At 45.9% G+C, this 22,649-nt stretch overlaps 2 protein-coding genes across 2 annotated transcripts in view; both read right to left on the bottom strand.

Moving 5' to 3' along the window:
* The window catches only part of HGSNAT (heparan-alpha-glucosaminide N-acetyltransferase), an 88,364-nt gene that overhangs the window by 65,448 nt on the left and 267 nt on the right, over positions 1-22,649 (bottom strand). Inside the window, exon 2 of the mRNA XM_021681564.2 lies at positions 22,237-22,281. Coding sequence (XP_021537239.1) covers positions 22,237-22,281 — 45 coding nt within the window. The remainder of the gene's footprint in view (positions 1-22,236; positions 22,282-22,649) is intronic.
* On the bottom strand, positions 1,057-22,314 carry POMK (protein O-mannose kinase). Its single transcript, XM_021681598.1, has 4 exons — positions 22,237-22,314; positions 17,144-17,223; positions 16,453-16,755; positions 1,057-3,698 (listed from the first exon to the last, which is right to left on the bottom strand). Exons 2-4 carry the CDS (start codon positions 17,216-17,218, stop codon positions 2,928-2,930), a joined length of 1,149 nt encoding a protein of 382 aa, XP_021537273.1. The 5' UTR covers positions 17,219-17,223; positions 22,237-22,314; the 3' UTR covers positions 1,057-2,927.

Genomic DNA, 22,649 nt, shown 5'->3' with positions numbered 1-22,649 from the left:
TGAGCCACCCAGGCGCCCTCTTTTTTTTTTTTTTTAAAGATTTTATTTATTTATTTGAGAGAGAGAGTGAGAGAGAGAAAGAGCACAAGAGGGGGAAGCGGGAGAGGGAGAAGCAGACTCCCTGCCGAGCAGGGAGCCCGATGCGGGACTCGATCCCAGGACTCCAGGATCATGACCTGAGCCGAAGGCAGTCGCTTAACCAACTGAGCCACCCAGGCGCCCCAGCCCCGTGTTCTGTCTCTGCTGAATCATTAACAATCACTGGATGCCCCCAGAGGCTTGGAGTGTTTGTAGCATCACATGAGATAATGAGAAAGCCCATTATAAACCTATAGGTCGGTGCTGATTTTTTTTTTTTTTTTTAACATTTGGAATGGGTAAGCAGGGAGAGAGCCCTGAATCCTGGCTATGCTTTGAGAATGGCTCACCTCATTGGTCTCCCCTCCTGATCATGCTTCTGCGGAGGGCCGGGCAGCTAACTGGGCAATGAACTCCCCATCTCGGCTTTAGCTAGGCTGTAACTTGCTCTTAGGATTTTGCAGTTCTTTGGGTACTGAATTATGTCTGAGCACAAGCTGAACCCTGACAGGCCAGATCCTGGTTGGCATCTGGGACTGCCATGATGAAGCATCGGAGAGAACTTAAGACAAGCACAGTGGAGGAAATGGCTCCCACCGACGCTCTCATTTTAGAAACCAGTTAGTCTGAGGCCACACAATGAATCAGAGGCGGGGCTGGTATTAGAACTCGGGTCTTCTGGGCCTAACACAGTGCCCCTTTCCCCACACCATGCTGTTTATTTTAGCTCTGTCAATATTTCAAAACAAATTTGTTTAGCCTGATGGTTTTGCTCCAATGCAAAGTCCAAAAGCAAAGAAAAACCCTCAAACAAGAATTATATCATGAATAGGGTAATACGACCAACAACTCCACACAATAACCACCTACACCAAGTGAAGAGAGTCATAAGGGATACACAGCCTTGGCACAGAGGTGGGTTTTTTTCCCTCAGCTTTATTGAGATATAATTCACATACCATAAAATTTGTCCTTTTATACAGTTCAGTTACTTAATACATTCAGAGTTCTACAACCATCACTATATAATTTCAAAACATTTTCATCACCCCAAAAAGAAACTCTGTACTCACTAGCAAGTACTCCCCATTCTTCACCCCTGACCCCCTGCCAGCCACTAATCTACCTTCTATTTGTATGCATTTGTCTGTTCCGGACATTTCATATAAATGGAAGCATATATACAACGTGTGGTCTTTTGTGACTGGCTTCTTTCAATTAGAATGTTTCCAAGGTTCATCTATGTTGGAATATGTATCAGTATTTCATTCCTTTTCATGGCTGAGTAATATCTTATTGTATGGATATACCACATTTTCTTTATCCATTTACCGGTTGATGAACATTTGGGTTATTTCCATCTTTCGTCTATTATGAATGTCACTATGACTGTTCATGTACAAGATTTTTCGTAGACAGACATGTTTTCAATTGTCTTGGGTAAATACCTGGAGCGGAATTGCTGGGTCATGGCAACTCTATTTTTAACTTTTTGGGCAACTGCCAGACTGTTTTCCAAAGCAGCTGCACCATATGACATTTCTACCAGAGCGTTCCAATTCCCCACATCCTTGACAACACTTGTTATTGCCCATCCTCTTGATCACAGCCATCCTGGCTGGCTGTGGCAGAGTTTTTATAACAAAAGTGACAGTTAAAATACTCTAGGGAAGCATATTCTCTGATCAACCATATGACCCAATCAGCCCCACAAGTGGTAAAATAGGACATAATACTAATTATACTGCCCTATCCTACCGCTTGTAGTACCCTCCCTAACAGTTAAGGACGGTGGCTCTCAAAATGTAGTCCCAAGACCAGCAGCACCAGTTAGAAATGCAAAGTCTCAGACTCTGCCCCAGACCTACTGAGTCAGAGACTCTGCAGTGGGACCCAGTTCCCTATGATTCTGGTGATTCTGACACCTGCTCAAGTTCAAGGGAAGGCAACATCTGTTGCAGGGCATCTTTGCCCCCAATGTCAGCTTTAACCACCTTATTAGTGGTGATTAATACACACCAAATCCATCATCCTCTGCAAATGAGGATGGCAGTGACCAAGAAAGAACTTTCTAAAGGATTCCATCATGCAACTCAAGTGGAAGGGTTTGACATTTTCCAGTGATGAGTGATATTGATATAAATTGTTCACAATAATTAATTCTGGACACAGACAACCTAGCTGGAAGGTAAACAGGAATTTCATAAGCACCATCCAAGGCGGTAACATAATTTCCTTCATGTTTGCTGTCCTAAATATTCCTTGTCCATTCAAAACTTCAAAGAGCATGCTATCATAGTCCTTTAGGTTTTTGGAAAGAGGATGGCATAAGAATTTCACATACATTAAAATAAACATTTAAACAGTCATTTAAAATACTAAAGATGGCCTCAACAATACCGTGTGAAACAGATCGCAAATACTCCTGTGGCCCTGGTCATGTTGATTACCACCTAAAAAAATGAGGAAAACAATTCTTTGGAAAGCTACTGCATGTTTGTTCCATATCCTGCCATTTAGAAACCTTTTCTATATACATTTCCTACCAGCTTACAGACTCAGTAATTAGGGCAAGAAAAGCCTCTTTGTGGCTACCTTTTTGTTACTTCCTTCAGCTATGGCTAGATTCACTGCTTCTCTGCTCTGCAGCGGGGAGTGATCAGCGTGAGAGAGGCCGGACTTCAGCCAAACCCAGTGTGCCCTCAGCAGCTTCCACCCCGGTCCCTGGGAGGTGAACACCACTCACGTGTGCATGCGGATGCAAAGGACCTCTCCGTCAGGGCAAGAATTGCTACAACTCTTCCATTTGTTCCCTAAAACCTGTCCTTCACTGAGAAGGACACTGGTTTCTATAGCATTTCTCTTGTCTGGGACATCACGGTATCTCTGAGTAAATTCAAAACCTTCTTGTAAGTGTCTAGAATATCCTGAGCCGTGGGTCGCTCTGCAGGAGTCTGGCTCTTACAGGCTTTATGAATATCAAACAAATGAAACCGGACCATATCGCTCCCTTCAACGTGCCCCAAAAGGAAACTAGAGACGTCTGGAATCTTCCAGATGTCGATCTTCTCGTCATAGGAGGGCATGAGGTCATCGTCAAAAGGCGTGTCTTCCCCATAGGGCCACAGCTGCTCTGGAGCCACGAAGTCCCCGTGCAGCTCCCGGTGGCCACACTTGACCAACGTCCTGGAGCTGCGGTTCACCAGGGGCAAGGCGTCCAGGTCGTTCACCACGAGGCTGAAGTTACTGGTCAGCAGATACTGCGACAGCGTCTTGGGCAGGTCGCTGGAGTCGCACATGACCCGCGTGCCCAGGGGGCTGTGGTGCAAGTAGTGGATGATGCTGACGTAGTCCACGGCCATCTGCAGCCTGCGCTGCCATGTGTTCACGTTCTGGTACTTGGAAAGGTTTAGCATTGCTTCCAGATTGCTCAAGGAGCCCAAGGGGTGATACTCGGTCAGTATGGTGTTGTCGTCCTCACAGTAGCCAAGCAGGGTGACCACGTGTTTACTCTGCAGACCTTTCAGCATCTGCAGCCCGTGCAGGAAGTCGTCTTTCATCTCCAGACTCGTGAGCCTCGAGAGCGCCACTTTGCGCTCCTTCCACTCAGACAGAAAGACCTGAGACAAAGCCACAGAGAACATCAGCCCCGAAACCGTCCCCTATGTCAGTGAGCCCCAAGCCCCCCAACAAGTGCCGGGGGTGGAACGGAGAATGCAGAAACGAGGGTGACACAGACCAGTGCCGGAGAGGCGCTCGGTCTGGTTCCGAAGGCTCACTGATGAGCAAACACGGGCACCCGGTGCAGAAGGCAGGGCAGGCCCGGGATGGAGGCGGGTGAGGGTGCCGACGGCCATCGGCAGAGGGTGCTGGAAGGCTCCTGGGAGTTGGTCTAGTGAATGACTAGGGCTGGCAGGGTGGATGTGGAGAATGGGAAGTGCATCCCCAGGAGAGGGGCCTGCAGGATAAGGGCTTGGACTGGCAAACTGACCAAAAGCTCCAAACACCTGCAGCACAAACGGATTGGGGGCAGGGGGGGGGGACAGTGGGAGGGGAGACGACTGGGAAAGTGGTAAGTCGAGCCCAGCCAGCCCATCACACATCACAGTATTACCTCCTCATCTTTCAAGGTAGCACAGTAAACCACAAACAGGAATCATTTTAGGTCACGACAACAGTTTTACGTGGGGTGTGGTTCTGTAAGAGCAGAAGCCGAAGTGCCCTGCAGACTCTAGACCCGCCCCTCCTGAGCGCCCAAACGGGACTGCCTTCGACTCCCCATTTCTACTAGCTAGGAAAGGCTTGCAGGAAGGACTGTAATTAAGAACATCGGACCTTTTGCTTAAAGCTCCAAAGAGAAGGTGGAAGCCTGCAGAAGAGAAGACAGGCTCAGAAGTGGGGGGCTGGCTGCCCCAAGCTGCATCTGCCGCCTGAGGACTGTTTCTCTGCGCTTCTACTTACAGTGAGTAATCAAGTGCCTATAACATCAAATCTAAAATCTATCAGGCAGTAATCTGAAATAGATAAAAAGCTCTAGGAATAAAAATCTGGCACTACTTATAAAAGCATAAACTGGAACTTATCCATCCATCAAAAAATGGGGACTAGTTCAGGAATGGCAGGATCACTCAAAAGAGTAGGATGCGGTCAGCAAAATGCATAATTGACAGAGTTTTCACAGATAACAGTAATGTCACAAATGAAAAAGGATATACAAAATTTCCTTTGTTATTGTTCTAACTGCATTAAAACAAGACAAAATTACATGGAAATCAAAGGAAATAGGCTAATGTTTCTCTCCATATGTTTTCTTCATATGATAAGATTCTGGGTGATTTTTTTTTTCCTTTATGCCTTTTGGTATTTTCCAACTTTTCCAGAATGAATGTATATGATTTTCACATTTAAGGGGCGCCTGGGTGGCTCAGTCGTTGGGCATCTGCCTTCGGCTCTGGTAACGTTCCCAGGGCCCCAGGATCAAGCCCCACATCGGGCTCCCTACTCGGTGGGAAGCCTCCTTCTCCCTCTCCCACCCCCACTTCTTGTGTTCCCGCTCTCGCTGTGTCTCTCTCTCTGTCAAATAAATAAATAAAACCTTTAAAATAAATAAATAAATAAAAACACTTTTTAAAAGAACTCAAAAATATATCAAATGGAGGTAAGTTAAAGACCTGTGAAGATTTCTTTGGGATCTGAGGGGGGGAGGTTTATTAATGGAAAAACCCAGGTACCCACAGTTGACCTTTAATATTTAAAAGAGAAATCTTTCAAGACCTTTTCAAAAACCCAAAATTGAGAAATTTCACTATGGATCATAATTTTTTTTAATTTTTAAAAATATTTATTTGAGAGAAAGAGAAAGCGAGAGACAGAGCACGAGCAGAGGGGGCAGGGCACAGGGAGAGGGAGAAGCAGACTCCCCATGAGCAGGGATTCCGACGTGTGACATGCGATGACCTGCGGCGTGTGGCTCAATCCCAGGATCTTGGGATCATGACCTGAGCCGAAGGCAGACGCTTGACCCACTGAGCCACCCAGGCGCCCCTGGATCATAATTTCTATTAAAAAGTCATTTTGCTTGTATGCCTAAAACTAATATAACACTGTATTAATTATATTTGAAATTTTTTAAAAGCCATTTTGCTCTGGCTGCTACATTCACTAAAAATTTCATGAATATAATACATTTATTTTTCTATGGAACACTTTTCCCCATAGACCTGAGTCAACACTGATTTTGACACTTTAACACAAAAATCGTATTTTTTGTTGAGACCCATCACTTCCTTAGACCCACCTCCTCATGGTGCCCACCAGCACTGGCAGGTGGTTTCGGTATCATAGGCCCATTTTTCACATAAAAATAGTGATCACTCTAGGGAAGCTGCTACAATTTATTGATACATACATTAATTCAACAATAAACGGTGGGAGAAGCTCAACCACAGGCCTCATGACTTCCTCCTAAACTCCTGTTTATGTCGATTTTTTGTGCCTCAGATAAATGAAAGATTATTAAATACTATTTATTATTAAATAGTATCAGTCTTTGGGATCACTCTCAAATACCTGAAACCTTCAAAGTTAAATATTTGCAAGTCAGGGATTGCTTAAGAATCATTTCTCCACAATCTCTAATTCAGTTGCTTTGTGACACTTTCTAAAACTCTTATTTAGAACAGTTTTACCTTTTTTGAAAAATTATAAAATTAATCAAGAATACCCTTCTTGGTAAAAATTCAAATACAGGAGATTTCCTTCCCCTGCTTTTACTCCCCAACCCAAAGGAAAGCTGTTAAGTGGTGGGTAACCTCCCAGACATTTCTGTGTGCTCTCATACGTGTTCATGTACGCTTTACAAATAGCATTTGAGATTGGGGTGACATAAAATAAGATTATAACATACATATCACACTGCAACTTGCTTTTGCCATTTAGCTGATACCTCAGGCTTTCCTGTCTGTATAAATATATAGATCTAAGTCATTCTTTTTAAAGCTGCACAACTTTTCACAGTTTGGGTATCTCACCTATGCCAGGGAGGTTTTGCAGATGATCATTTCTTTCTTTAAGACTAAAGTATAATATAATAAAGATTTATGAAATTTGTCATGGACACAGAGGCATCAGGTTCTTTCTCCCAAGCAGCTCTATAATATTTAATACGATTTTATGTGATCTATTTTTAAAGACCTGATGGACACTTAAATTATTTCCCTTTTTTTTCTTATTAACAACAATGCTACAATAAATAGCCTTATATTCCCAACTCTGCAGGCCTGCAAGCATTTCTACAGGCTGGATAAGGAGATGGGTGAGTGAAGACTATAGGACTGCTATCACGACCCTCCCAAGTCTGTACCAGCATGCACTCGCTCCACTCTTGCATGAGCGAATCTTAGGTTCTACAGCCTGAATCACAGTAGATGTTATCAGTCTTTGTACCAATCTGACGAATGAAAAACATTTTACTGTTCCAACTAATTTGTATTTCCCTGAGACTGAGCACTTTTCATCTTTGTTGGCATTTCTGTAGGTCTTCTGTGGAAAGTATGTTTGTTACCCTTTATCCAATTTTCTATGGCGTTGTTTTATGCTTACTAATTTCTAGGAGCTCTTTATGTATTATCCATGTGATCCTTTATTACAAATGTAAAGGATACATTTTAGAAAATAGTTTATGTGGTCTTTGGTAGTAAAAAAAAATTAACTGCTATGTAGTCAAGTCTGTCTTCATAAATTTAACAAGTATTTATGATAATAAAAAAAACTGAAATTAGGGCACCTGGCTGGCTCAGTTGGTGGAGTGTGCAGCTCTTGATCTAGGGGTTGTGGGTTCAGGTCCCATCTGGGGTGTAAAGATTACTTAAATATAAAATCTTAAAAAAAAAAAAAAAAACAGAGGGGCACACTGGGCTCTCTACTCAGCTGGGAGTCTGTTTCTCCTTCTCCCTCTCTCTCCTGCTCATGGTCTCTCACACTCTCTCTCTCTCAAATAAATAAATAAAAATCTTAAAAAAAAAAAAACCAAAACAATAAATAAATCCCTGCCACTATGAAATTTACATTCTAGTGCAGGAGGCAGACAATAAAGAAAATAAACAGGGTATGTATAAAGTATACATAAATGTGCTCTGAAGAAAAATTAAGCAGGGAAGGGTTTAAATTTTAAATAGGGTTAGAGAAGCTCTCACTGGGGTGACATTTGAGCAAGACTCTGCAGGAGGTAGAGGAATGAGCCATGTGCTACCTGGGAGGAACTACATCCCAGGCAGGAAGAACAGCAAGGGCAAAGGCCCTGGGGCAGCAGCATACACACAGGCTGCCACATTAGTAAGGCCAGGGTGGCTGGAGTGGAATAAGGATGCTATTTGACTAAGAATTTAATAGCAGTATTCTGGCTGTTGTGCTGTGAACAGACTGAAGAGATGGGAGGGGGGCAAGTACAGAAGCAGAGAGCCCACTTGGGAGGCTACTGAAATAATCCAGGTACAGGATGATGGTGGCTTGGATGGAAGGAGGGGAGATGGGTAGAAGTCTGAGGAGTAGTCAAATTCTAGATCTCTTCTGAGTGCAGAGACAACAGAACTTGCTTATGGATTCAACATGGATGTGAGAAAAAGAGAGAAGTCAGGATGCTTCTTCCCACGTTGGTGGCCTGAGCAACTGGGCCAACAAGTTGTCATTAACTGCAATGGGGAAGAAAAAAGGAAAAGCAGGCAGAGGGGATAGTCTGGGACTCAGTCAGTGTGAGAAGCCTTTCTGACTTCCCAGTGGAGATGTGGGGTAGGCAGCTATATAGAAGAGTCTAGAGAGTTCAGGACAGAGGTCTTAGCTGCAGATAAAGGCAAGAGGCTGAAGACATCCAGGGAGCGAGCATACAAGAATGACCCAAGGTTAAGAGGGATGAGGAAGTGGACCTTGCAAAAGGGACTGAGAAGTGGGCACTGTTATTTCATACTTTAAATATACAATTCAGGGGCGCCTAGGTGGCTCAGCTGGTTGAGAGTCTGACTCTTGATTTTGACTCAGGTCATGATCTCAGGGTTGTGAGATTGAGCCCTGTGTGGGTCAGTGAGGAGCCTGCTTAAGAGTCTCTCTCCCGGGCGCCTGGGTGGGTCAGTTGGTTAAGCGACTGCCTTCGGCTCAGGTCATGATCCTGGAGTCCCTGGATCGAGTCCCGCATCGGGCTCCCTGCTCGGCAGGGAGTCTGCTTCTCCCTCTGACCCTACCTCCTCTCATGTGCTCTCTCTCATTCTCTCTCTCTCAAATAAATAAATAAAATCTTAAAAAAAAATTCTCTCTCCCTCTGCCCTGCCCCCCACCTCGCTTGCGGGAACACTTGCATGCACTCTTTCTAAAAATAAATAAATAAATAAACAATTCATGTAACATCTGTTTTCCAGACAGCCTGAAGCATTAAAAATAGATCGCATGAGGTCCTTCTAAATGTTACACAGAACTAGAGGGCTACAGAGTAATGTAAGAGAAACAATCAAATCCACTCTTCTGACAGGATCCAACCCAAATTTTATGGCTTTTTAATGCACTATATTTTAATTTTAAAGGGAAAAACATGCAGCTATAAAAACACTAACAGTTATCTGTGATCTCTTAAAGTCATCACCATAGGCCATGGACATGGAATGACACGAGGCCACACAGGGTGTGACCTGAACCATGCTTTAGTTGTCCACAGCAATATGGCTGGACCTTCTGCCTTCTGGAAGAATTGATTCTACTGGAATCTTTCTTCTTCCTCAATAGTATTGTTGTCCCAAATCCTCTCAGAAAATGGGTATTTCTGTCTTTGAGATGGCCGACAGAGTATGTACCTGGTTTTTGTTTTTTGTTTTTTTGAGAGAGAGAGAGAGAGAGTGTGCAAGTGAGGCAGACGGAGAGGGAGAGAGAGAATCTTAAGCAGGCTCCATCTCCCAACCCTGAGATCATGACCTGAGCCAAAATCAAGAGTCAGACGCTTAACTGACTGAGCTGCGCAGGTGCCACTGTATCTGGATCTTTTAATGTAATCTTGGATTTAAAAATCTCAAAGGGGGGCACCTGGGTGGCTCAGTCGGTTAAGTGCCTGCTTTGGCCTCAGGTCATGATCCTCAGGCTCCCTCCCTCCTCCCCACTGAGGAGCCTGCTTCTCCCTCACCTCACCCCCCCCTGCTTGTGCTATCTCTCTCTCTCAAATAAATAAATAAAATCTTTTAAAAAATAAAAATCTAAAAGGGATTATATGTTAACAATACTGGAATTAAAATTAAAAACTTAATAATACCTTAAAGTCTGGCATTGGGATGCCCCCAGCTTTAGCTTTCTTTTTCAACATTCCCCTGGCAATTAGGGGTCTTTTCTATTGTTTGTTCCAGCTCTGTGAAAAATGTCAATGGTATTTTGATAGGGAAGATTCAGGGTCTTTTCTGGTTCTAAAATTTTAGGACTGTTTGTTCCAGCTCTGTGAAAAATGTGAATGGTTTTTGATAGGGATTGCACTGAAAGTATAGATTGCTCTGAGCACCATAGACATTTTCACAATGTTTATCCTTCCAATCCAGGATGGAATGCTTTTCCATCTTTTTGTGTCTTCCTCAATTTCTTTCATAAGTGTTCTGTAGTTTCTAGAGTATAGATCCTTTACCTCTTTGGTTAGGTTTATTCTTAGGAATCTTATGGTTTTTGGAGCTGTTGTAAATGGAATTGATTCCTTAATTTCTCTTTCTTCAGTTACATTGTTAGTATATAGAAATGCAACTGATTTATGTGCATTGATTTTGTATCCTGCCATATTGCTGAACTGTTGTATGAGTTCTAATAACTTGGGGGTGGAGTCTTTTGAGTTTTCCACATAAAGTATCGTGTCATCTGCGAAGGGAGAGAGTTTGACTTGTTCTTTGCCAATTTGAATGCCTTGTATTTCTTTTTGTTGTCTGATTGCTGAGGCTAGGACTTCTAGTACTGTGTCGAACAGTGGTGAGAGTGAGATCCCTGTCGTGTTTTAAGGGAAAAGCTCTCAGTTTTTCCCCACTGAGAATGGTATTCACTGTGGGCTTTTGATAGATGGCTTTATGATATTGAGGTATGTTCCCTCTATCCCTGTACTTTGAAGAGTTTTAATCAAGAAAGGATGCTGTATTTTGTCAAATGCTTTCTCTGGATCATATGGTTCTTGTCTTCTCTTTTATTAATGTGCTCTATCATGTTGATTGATTTGCGAATGTTCAAGTTATATTACAAAGCCATAGTCACCAAGACAGTATGGTATTGGCACAAAGACAGACACTTAGATCAATGGGACAGAATACAGACCCCAGAAATGGACCTTCAACTCTAGGGTCAACTAATCCTCGACAATGCAGGAAAGAACATCCAAAGGAAAAAATACAGTCTCTTCAATAAATGGTGCTGGGAAAACTGGACAGCCACATGCAGAAGAATGAAACTCGACCATTCTCTAACACCATTCACAAAGATAAACTCAAAATGGATGAAAGACCTCAATGTGAGACAGGAATCCATCAAAATCCTAGAGGTTCTCCTAGGCAGTAACCTCTGTGACACTGGCCACAGCAACTTCTTTCAAGACAAGTCTCTAAAGGCAAGGGAAACAAAACCAAAAATGAACTTTTGGGACTTCATCAAGATAAAAAGCTTTTGCACAGCAAAGGAAACAGTCAACCAAACTAAGAGGCAACCCACAGAATGGGAGAAGATATTCGCAAATGACAGTTTGGATAAAGGGCTGATATCCAAGCTCTATAAAGAACTTATCAAACTCAACACCCAAAAAACAAATAATCCAGTCAAGAAATGGGCAGAAGATGTGAACAGACATTTCTCCAAAGAAGACATACAAATGGCTAACAGACACATGAAAAAATGTTCAACATCACTAGCCATCAGGGAAATACAAATCAAAACCACAATGAGATACCAACTTACACCAGTTAGGAGAGCCAAAATTAACAAGGCAGGAAACAAGTGTTGGCGAGGTTGTGGAGAAATGGGAACCCTCTTATACTGTTGGTGGGAATGCAAGCTGGTGCAGCCACTCTGGAAAACAGTATGGAGGTTCCTCAAGACGTTAAAAATAGAGCTACCCTATGACCCAGCAATTGAACTACTAGGTATTTACCTAGTAAATACAGTTGTAGTAAAAAGAAGGGGCACATGCACCCCAATGTTCATAGCAGCAATGTCCACAATAGCCAAACTGTGGAAAGAGCTGAGATGCCCTTCAACAGATGAATGGATAAAGAAGATGTGGTTCATATATACAATGGAATATCACTCAGCCAGCAGAAAGGATGAATACCCACCATTTGCATCCACATGGATGGAACTGAAGGGGACTATGTTAAGTGAAATAAGTCAAGCAGAGAAAGACAATTATCATATGGTTTCACTCATATGTGGAACATAAGCAATAGCACGGAGGACCACAGGGGAAGGGAGGGAAAACTGAATGGGAAGAAATCAGAGAAGGAGACAAACCATGAGAGACTCTGGACTCCAGGAAACAAACTGAGGGTTACAGAAGGAAGGGGGATGGGGGGATGGGGTAACCAGGTGATGTGTATTAAGGAGGGCACGTGTTGGGATGAGCACTGGGTGTTATACGCAACTAATGAATCACTAAACACTGCAACAAAAACTTAAGATGTACTATATGCTGGCTAATTGAACATAATTTAAAAGAAAGTAACTGATAAAAAAAATATTTCAACAATTTAAAAAATAAAAACTTAATAAAAAGATACACATGAAATAAAATTTACCAAAAAAAAAAAATCTAAAAGAGATAAACCTCCCACTGTTATCCTCAGAGAATAAGATCAGAGATGGAGAGTACAAGAGGTAGAAGGGAACTTTTTACTTCATACTTCCCCTCCTTCTGCATATTTGAATTGAATGTAGTGCTTTTATAATTAAAGAAAATTAAAGAAAAAAGGAAAAAGCAATGGGTCAATCTGCCTTTCAGGCGCAGAGCTGCACACTGCTCCAGGAAATCCCAAACACAAACCAAAAATACACAGTCTGGGGAAAGAAGGGGGTGGCTGCATGCTCCCGAGGAGCAAAATCACTTCTGGTTGAGAACCGCTGACTTGAGAACCTGACTGAGGGTGCAGGAGAGTGGACAGCTTCAGGGAGAGACAGCATGAGAAATCATGACACCTGAGCTGGAGGGCTTACAGGTCTGGTGGCCGAGGATGAAGAAATTCCGTTTGGGTGGCTCCTGTTTCCATAACAACTTATGCAACAAGACCAAGAGCTAAGGCAAGGGGGAAGGAAAAGTCGCAGAGGGACCAGAGTAGGACCACTGGGCTGTGCTGAGCGCACTGCTGAGGTTTGTGGGAACATGACACCGCAGGGTTGTGGGACATCTCTGCTCAAACGCAGATGCACAGCTGGGGTCAACCGGGTTTGGGGCTCTCCAGCCAGGCACGATGGAGAAAGATGGAAAGGAGCTGCTGCATGCGTTTGCACAAGACCGACTTTGAGGGTAACAGCCACAGAGTCCCTGCTGCTGGGTCAATGCGGGAATGAAGACAGAAAGTGACACCGTCATGGGATCAACACACCGGAGGTCCCGAGGAGATTGAGGAGTTACTGACGCAAGGGCCCTGGGAGAGGAGGTGGTCAGAGAGCAGGATGCCAAGAACTCTGGTTACAGAAATTCCTACTGAGGAGCTTATGCCTTCCAGCTTAGGGTGTCAGTGCGGAGCGGTGCCCATGTGGAGGAGCTGGTCCCAGTGATGGGAAATGCGTTACGTGCAGGGAGTTGTGCCGTTAAGTGACCGTGTGGACGAATGAGAGGCTGCCCTGTGCTGGGACCCACACGGGCCCTGGGCCCTGGGGCTCAAGGGGGCAAGACAGACAAGACTCCTCACTGATGGCTCTAACATCCAGGGAGCAAAATGCTTTTGCCCTGAGGGCAAATTTCAGCCAAAGACACAAGAAAATCAATGTAATGGTCTTACAGTCATACTTCACTTTAATAAACAAAGCTAAATGACTCAGAGTTATTATCCACATTTTTAAACCCCATATTTTGCATGGGCATGATTTGTAGAGCTCCCCAAACTCCAATCTGTGTTCAAACCACAACAATTTGCCACCATCAAAGCTACCTCCCGGGCGCCTGGGTGGCTCAGTTGGTTAAGCGACTGCCTTCGGCTCAGGTCATGATCCTGGAGTCCCGGGATCGAGTCCCGCATCGGGCTCCCTGCTCAGCAGGGGGTCTGCTTCTCCCTCTGCCCTCTGCCCTCTTCCCTCTCATGCTCTCTGTCTCTCATTCTCTCTCTCAAATAAATAAATAAAATCTTTAAAAAAAAAAAAAAGCTACCTCCCAAGGGGCACCTGGGTGGCTCAGTTGGTTAAGCATCCGACTCTTGGTTTTGACTCAGGTCATGATCTCAGGGTCGTGAGACCAAGCCCCGTGTCGGGCTCCACACTCAGTGCAGAGTCTGCTTAAAAGACTCTCTCTCTCTCCCCCTCTCTGCCCCTCCCCCTGCTCTTTCTCACTCTCAAATAATCTTAAAAAAAAAAAAAAAAAGCTACCTACCCAAAAATATATCCTTGAAGGTAAAGAGCAATTCTGAAAATGAAATCCAAAAATGATCTGAGCAGTAACACAGAAACAAGTGGGCAGCCAACCCCTCAAGGTCATCTCTTCGAAGGAGACAGAAATCACCTGGGTGTAAGCCCTCTTCTCTATCGACATCCCTCCCCGGTGTTTTCTTCACATCCTAATGCTTTCAACATCATCCCAGATGTATATTCCCACCCACTGCCCCAGACCCAAATGCTAGACTTGTACATCCAACCATCTGTGTCTCCACGTTCATGTTCATTCGGGGCCTTAACATGTTCACCTCACGCACACACAAAATCTGTTCTTCTGGTCTTCCCTGCTCAGGTAATGACAACCCTATTCTTCTTGTTGCCTGGACCAAGAACCTTGTGGTCACCCTCTCCCTCTCTTACACCCCACAACGGATCTATTGGGAAATCCTACTGGCTCTGCCTTTAAAACATGAGCAGAATCCATTGATTTCTCACTAGGTTCACAGCTAACACCCTTGTCAAGCTGTGACCATCTCTCCCCTGCAAGGCCTAACCAATCTTCCACCCTCACCAACACCTTGGTCTCCTCTCCACACATACAACACCTTCTCTCTCTACTCAAATTGCTCCAAGCCCCCCGTGGCCTGGTCACCACTTGGCCCTCCTCTGACCTTGTGTGCTATCTCCCTTCTCATCCTGCCCTCTGGTCACACTGGCTCATCCCTGGTCCCCGAACAACCAGGCATGTTCCATCTTGGGGCCTCTGCTGGTACCCATCTTTCTTACTGGAACATATTTTCCCCAAATATCCACACGACTCACTCTCAGATCACCCTGACCACCTAAAATAGCAAGCCGTGCCTCTTTTCCTTGCCCTGCTGTCTTCTCAGCACATGTCATTAACATATTTTATTGTGTATCTATTTCTTTCCTTTTTAATTAAGATTTTTATTTATTTATTTGAGAGACAGAGAGAGAACAGAGGGAGAGTAGGAGGGAGAAGCAGACTCCTGTTGAGCAGGGAGCCCGATGCAGGGCTCAATCCCAGGACCCTGAGATCATGACCTGAGCCGAAGGCAGATGCTTGACCAACTGAGCCTCCCAGGCGCCCCTTGCGTATCTATTTCTTATTCATTGTCTCATCCCCCAACTAGAAAGCTTCAACGGTCTTTGTTTAATTCATTGCCACAGCTCTAGCACCTACAATGAATGAATAAATCTTTAAAAAAAACAGTTACCTTGTTCTATGGTTTTACTTTGCATAAAAATTCCTTTCCCTTCTCCCTGACTTCTTCATTTCCAGGGCGCCTGGGTGGCTCAGTCAGTTAAGCGTCTGCCTTCTGGTCAGGTCACTATCCCAGGGCATCAGGCTCCTTGCTCAGCGGGGAGCCTGCTTCTCCCTCTCCTCCCCACTCATGATGTCTCTCGCTATCTCGTCTCTCTCTCTCAGGTAAATAAATAAAATCTTAAAAAAAAAAAAAAAAAAAACATAAATAAGATGTCTTCTTTCCACATTCATGGTACCCTAGTCTCCCAAAACAAAAGCCAGCCGTTCATCAAGCTGCAGGCCCATGGATGCATTTTCTGCTCCCTCCCTCTTGCCAATCACTGAATACATCCGCACAAAGGGACTCTGTGCAACAGTCCTTAACTGGCCCCTAGAGACACTGCTGCGTCAGTGGGCCTCGGCTACCACAGAACCGACACTGCACAAAGTGCAGCCAGCAGACACCGGCTGCCTAGAAGACAAGGGCTCGTGAAGCTTCTATCCGAATTCACCCCTTTGGTTTCTCTTTTTAAAATAAAAAGCTTTTAAAAAGTCAACATAATACCATGATAGGGTTTGAAAAATAAGAATGAAAAAAACTGCCCATTATCTTTCACCATAGCACAATTTCTATCATTTCTATATTTTTTTACGTAAATTGCATTAATTTTGCTGTTGAAAATCATGTATTGTACAATTTTGCATTTTGCTTTTTTCACTCATCCTCATAAGATTTTTTTCATGTTGCTACAAGGGGCTCCTAAACACACTTAATGGCTACAGAATAGTCTATCAAGTGGCCAGACCATAATTAACTATTCCCTTACAGTAATTACTACTGGTTTTCTATTGCTATAAATAACAAAGTACTCCTTGATGCATTTAGCTTTTTACCTTCCACTGGATTAGGATAAAGTCCCAGACATGAGATCACTGGGCTCAAGGGTAGAAATATTTTGAGGAGCCGTAACCCATAATGCCAAATTGCCACCTTGAAAGGCCACCCCATTAACACTCGGATGTTACCCGGCACTCACTCTCTTCACGGCTCCTTCCCCGACACGCTTCAGCGGCCTCACTTCGGTCCTCAGCTCCTCGCAGGACAGCCACGGTGAACAGTTTTTCATCTGTCCCATTCTGAAGTGTCCGCGGGGACAGTGGGTGGAGGCTGGCGCGGAGCGGGGAGGGGCGATGAAAACCCAGGCCAGGCAGAGGTAGAGGAGCGCGTTCAGGAGGGCCATGGGTAGCAGCAGCCCCAGGGCTGCGGGCAGCGCTCTGCGGGGGGCGCCTCGGCTGCCGTTCTGGGCTTTCCCGCCCATGCCGCTGTGCTCGGCAGGTTCCTGCCGTGTAACAGCAAACAAGAAGTAACCATAGCCAGTGCGCCTGGGTGGCTCAGTTAGTTAAGCGACTGCCTTCGGCTCAGGTCATGATCCTGGAGTCCCTGGATCGAGTCCCGCATCGGGCTCCCTGCTCGGCAGGGAGCCTGCTTCTCCCTCTCCCGCTCCCCCCTCTTGTGCTCTCTCTCTCTCTCTCTCACATAAATGAATAAAAAAAAAATCTTTAAAAAAAAAAAAAAAAAAAAAAGAAGTAACCATAGCCAGCTTTCACATCCGTGAAGGGGTTTGGGTGACAAGGGGTTAAAAGAAGGCACAGCCTCTTGGGCCTCTCTTGCCCAAGGATCCTGCATGCGTTGGGGTCCTTGTGAGGATTAAAGAAGGTATTGCTTACCAGGTTCATTCTAAATGCTCGGTGTCGGCGTTCCCACAATCCGTGTCTTTTTATTCTCAGCCAGTCTGGGCTCATCCACTCTGGATTTGATTAGAAGGAAGGGGTATGTGTGTGTCTGACTTTGTGTCTCTCCCACAGCAGTTCAGCAAAATGACAAATGAAAAATGAAAGTAAGCTGCATCTGTAGTCCCATGGGGCCAGGACAGACGGACAAAGGAGAGCAGCGGAGATTAGATAGGATGGGGGGGTGGGGGCGAGAACACGGCCGGCCTCCTGAACCCAGCTAAGGAGTTCGGATATTCCTTGGAAGTACTTGCTTTTAAGAAGCAAGGCTACTCTTCAGCAGGTGTGAAAGATGTACTGGGGTGGAAGAGACAGGGTGAGGGCTCTGGCAGTAGGGTGGGGTAAGAGCTGAGAAGCACAGGAGCTGGAGAAACGGTGGTGAGAACAGCGAGAGGATGATCCGCAGGTGATCCTCGCAGCAAGTCACCGCCGAGAAGGCTGGACACTCACCAGTTCTGCTCTAGCACTGGAGCCCGGCGTGAGGCTCATGGGGGAGGTGGGCATTACTGCCTAGCTGTGGGGTGGCCGAGGGGCCCAGAGGGGAGAGACGGCTGGAAGGACCCTGGACGTCAGGTGCTTGACACTCAGGGTGCCTGAGGCAGGAGCTACGTGTGAACCAGAGTGGACAAGGGAGATGGGCATACCGGTGTGCTCACTAAGTGTCAGTACTGGTACATGCTGGGGACACTAGTGACAGAACTGACCCTGTGCTTCCCGTGTCTGAAACGACTGTCACAGGAAGGGTTACCTTCCAGGAGCGTCTTCGTTCTCCCAGCTCAGGTCTCCACCCAGACACCTGGGCCACTCAGTGTCCTGGCTGGCCCCAGGCACTGGTTTGAAAATACTCTGCCACAAAGTACCAGAAAGGAGGTTTGCTGAATGAAAACTGCAACTGTGCACATAGACAAATGGCAATAGTTGCAGTGGCCTTGCCCAGGGGCCCTCGCAGGGTCTGGGCATGCCGGCGCCCTGGAGCCCCAGGATGGAGCAGAAGCTGCAGGAAGTCCTCCGACAGCCTGGCTGCCATTGCAGAGCCCAGCCCGCTGGTCTGAGCTCAGAGTCCTGCATCCCCACCCCCCGCTTCCCCGACCTCCATCACCGAATGCCTGCCACTCATTCACTCAACATGCATGAAGCCGTTTCCACATGCTCAACTGTGCTCTAGGCACCGGGGATCTGTGAGGAAATAAACAGATATGGCTCCTGTCCTCTTGGACCTAAGGGAGAAACCAGTGGAGGGGAGAGACAACAAATAAGTAAACAAAAAAGCTCCTGCTTGTATATTGTGCTGAGCTTTCAAGGACAGAGACTAACAGAGAGGAGATGCCCTGGATGAAGCCGGCCCAGAAGACCTCTCTGAGGATTCACGCTGAGACCAAAGGCCCGAGAGGCGACAGCCACGAAGAGAATCAGAAGACAGCTCTTTCATGCCTTCTCCTGGAGACAGTAAACCCACCTGCCATTCATAGTGCTGGGACAACAGAGAGCGACCAAGCCAGCTGCAAAGCTCATAGAAAACAGCGTTTCTCCTGCTGATGGGTATTAAAGAGGGCACGTTCTGCATGGAGCACTGGGTGTTATGTACAAACAATGAATCATGGAACACTACATCAAAAACTAATGATGTAATGTATGGTGACTAACATAACAATAAAAAATTAAAAAAAAAAAAAGAAAACAGCGTTTCTCCTAGGTTCACACTGCGGCTACAAAGTATCAGCAACTCCCTTCTCTGAATGATGACTGCTTTCTTACTCACTGAGAAACTCTGCTCTCTGAAGCCCCAGGCTATCAGAAATTTTGCCACTCTAAGTCCTACCAGAATTAGGGAAGCATCCCGCTCCTGCCGGGGGGGGGGGGGGGCTGTCCCTCTGACACAGGGAAGCCACCTCCACTTCCAACTGGGTGCAGAGCTGCAGAGAAGCAGGCTCCGAGACGACACGCATCTACGCGAACCGCATGGTCTCCCGGGAACCAGACCCTGGGGTGCACTTGGCAGTCCAGATCAGATCTTGACCTCTTTCCAGGCCGCCCTGCTTCACTTTGAGCCCATCAAAACATCACTTTCTTTAAATTTTGCCTAAACTCCACCATCCCGCAAATTCTGTACTAACTCTTTTCCTCTGATTGAGAGGCCATGTCCCACCGCTGCGTGGTCTCACTCACTGCAATGGGTCAATAAATCTGATAGGTTCGTTCCAGCGACCTAGGCCCCCCTTCTCTCCAAACTTGTGTCCCGTCCTTCCCAAACCTGACTCTCAGCTGCTGACCTCGTTTCCTGTTTTCCTGAAAAACCAGAAGCAATCAGAGAGCCACAAGCCCCCAACACCTCACTGCAGATTCCTGCCCCCTCCCTTCTCTGCTGCAATGACAACAAGCTGACCTGAGCTCCCAGCCCTGTGCCCGTGCAAACAAGACCCCTCCCTGCCTCCCACCTGCTCAGGACGCTGCCTCCGCCCTGCCTCCCAATCACTACCAGTGCACCCTAACTTCTCCCGCCATGGAAACACCCTTGTCACCCCACTGTCCCCTCCAGTTACTGCCCTGTATCTCGCTTCCCTTTTTGGTCAACTCCTTTAAAGACCTGCTATGCTCCCTATCTCCATCACCCCCCTCTCTTCCTCTAGAACCTACTGCTACTTCACCCACACTGACCAAATCGCCGTGACCTCGCTACTGCTGAACACAGCAGTCAGTTCAGTCCGCCCGGTGGCATCTGGCATGGCTGATCACTCCCTGCTCCTTGAAACGCCTTTGTCAGGAAGGTGCACTCTGGCGGCTCCTCCTGCCTTTGACTCTAAGCTGCTGGAGCGTCCGAGGCTTGGACAGACCTCCACACTCACGCCCTGGGCGATCTTGTCCAGGCTCGGGCTCGCTGTCCCCACCGGCTGAGAGCTCCCGGTGTAAAGCCCCAGTCCCAGCCTCCCCAGAATGCCACGTTTGCTAACTTGAAGTCTCTACTTGGATGTCCAATGGACAATTAAAAATAATATTTCTTCTCAACAGTAAAACGACAAATAATTCAATCTGGAAATGGGCAAAGGACTTGAACAGACATTTATCCAGAGAAGATATGCACATAGCCAACAGGCACACGAAAGGATGCTCCACTTCATTAGCCAGCAAGAAAATGCAAATCAAAATCACAAAGAGAGCCCACCTCATACCCACTAGGATAGCTGTCATCAAAGAGTCAGGCAAGAATGAGTGGTGACAAAGATGTGAGGAAATAGGAACGCGTATACATTGCTGGTGGGAAACAGTCTGGAAGTTCTTGAAAGGTTAAACATAAGTTACCCATGCAAATCCATTGCTCGGTATATGCCCAAGGGAACTGAAAACGTACATTCATAAGAACCTCAGTCCCTAGTACATGAATGTTCACAGCAGCATTACCCATAACAGCCAAATAGTGGAAATAACCTGAAGTCCATCAACTGATACATGGACAAATAAAATCTGATATAGCCATACATGGAATATTAACCACCCATAAAAAGAAATAAAGCATTAGTACATGCTGTAACATGGATGAAACTCGGAAACTCGATGCTAAGTGAAATAAGGCAGACACAAGAGGTCATATATCGTAGGATTCTATTTATGTGAAATGTCCAGAACAGGCACATCCATAGAGACAGAAAGTGGCTTAGTGATTGCCAGGGGCTCAGTGAAAGGGGAAATGGAGAGTGGCTGCTAATGGGCACAGGATTTCTTTTTGGATGGAAATGTTCTGGAATTGTTTGTGGCGATGACTGCACAACATTGTGTACTAAAAATCACTGCACTGTACACTTCAAAAAGCACACTTAATGGTATGTGAATTATATCTCAACTTAAACGGATAACAGAAATGCTTCCCTAATGCAACGTCTGCAAACCCTGGCTCTGCTGCATCGCTCCAGCCTCATCCAAGTCCCCCCCTTCCTTGGCGCAGTGGCGTCTGCTCACCTGCCCCTCCGTCTTTCCAGCTACGCCCGTCGGGGTCGTGACGGCGTTCGCTCACCTTTCCCACAGACTCCAGGCCCGCGTCTTTCTCTCTGGCCCATTCCCGCCTGTCTTCAGGGACTTCGACTGAAACTATGGCGGCTTTTCCCACTCGGCCCTCACAGTCTCGTGGGCTTCCTCCAGCGGTACCTGATTCTTAGAAGGTGCTCTTGAGGAAATGGATAAAAAACTGCCTCTCTTTTCTACAGCATTCAAAATGGCCAAGTATGTCTCAACTTAGACCTTAGGTCAAGAAACAGCACTTTTTTCTGTAAAGGGCCAGACAGTAAATATTCAGGTTTAGGGGCCAAAAGTTGAAATCCAGTGACAAGTGCATCACGGGACTTGTGGGGCACCAAGCGGCAGCGTAAAGCAATGACGGGCCACAAGCTCTCTGTCACTGTCATTCAACTCTGTCACCAGGGTGTGAAAGCAGCCCCCCACATTACAGAAACCATGAATAAAACTTTACTTATGGACAATGAAATTTGAATTTCATATAGTTTTCATGTGTCACAAAAGATTATTCCTCTTTTGATCTTCCCCCCAGCATTTAAAAAGGTAAAAAGCATTCTTAGCTCGCAGGTCATACAAACACAAGTCACGGGCAGAAGCTGGCCAATCCCTGCGCTGGGTGATGCCATCTCTCTGGGTCTGTTGCAAACCATCCTTCCACCCTGCACATTCCCTCCACGTGATCTCCCTCACGCACATGGTGATGGCATTGGTTTCTAAGTCTCCACTGTGGCCCGGATCTTCCTCCTACACTTCACTCAGCTGGCTCATCGAGGCCTGGGATGTCCATAACTGAGCTCTTTCCTGTCACCAGCATGCCCCTCCTCCAGGGTTCCCTCACTGTGACAGGCATACAACCTGCCCACTTGCTCAAGTCACAAAACAGGTGACTTGGTTCCGCCCTCCCCAACCTCTAAACCCACCAATCACCACGTACAGTCAATTCTATCGCCCAAACCTCTCTCAAATCTGCTCACTTCTCCCCTTCTTGCTACCACCCCCTGGTCTAAATAGCCAGCATCTCTTACCTGGGCTTCTGCAACAGTTTCCTGCATGGACTCCCACTTCTTTCTCTTTTCCAGTCCATTCTCCACACAGCAAATAGAATTTTTTTTCCTTCCTGAAATGTTTCAAGCATGGAAAAAACTAAAAAGTAAGATCATAAACACCCCTCCAGCTTTGTCAAGTACCAGTGCATCATAGCTTTTTGAAGATCTTTTTTATAGAAATAAAATATTACATATATAGTTGAAGCCCCTTAGAACCCCTCCCGGTCCTATTCTGCTCCCTCCCAAGAAGTAACCACCGCCCACAAGCTGATGTACATCAGCAGTTCTCAAACTGCAGTCCCAGGACCGGCAGCAGCAGCATCACCTAGGAACTTGTGAGAAATATGAGTTCCTGAGTCCTCACTCCAGATCTGAATCAGAAACTCTCAGGT

This window comes from Neomonachus schauinslandi, chromosome 2 (genome assembly GCF_002201575.2).
Source record: "Neomonachus schauinslandi chromosome 2, ASM220157v2, whole genome shotgun sequence".
NCBI classification, from domain to species: Eukaryota; Metazoa; Chordata; class Mammalia; order Carnivora; family Phocidae; genus Neomonachus; species Neomonachus schauinslandi.
The sequence above is the reverse complement of the archived record's forward strand: the minus strand, read 5'-3'. Positions and strand labels throughout refer to the sequence as shown.

Coding starts and splice junctions, on each gene's coding strand:
- POMK (XM_021681598.1), bottom strand. CDS start 17,218: ATGAGCCCAGACTGGCTGAGAATAAAAAGACACGGATTGTGGGAACGC. Junction 16,756..17,143: donor GAGCATTTAGAATGAACCTG/GTAAGCAATACC, acceptor GTTACACGGCAG/GAACCTGCCGAGCACAGCGG. Junction 3,699..16,452: donor GGGAAGGAGCCGTGAAGAGA/GTGAGTGCCGGG, acceptor GCTTTGTCTCAG/GTCTTTCTGTCTGAGTGGAA.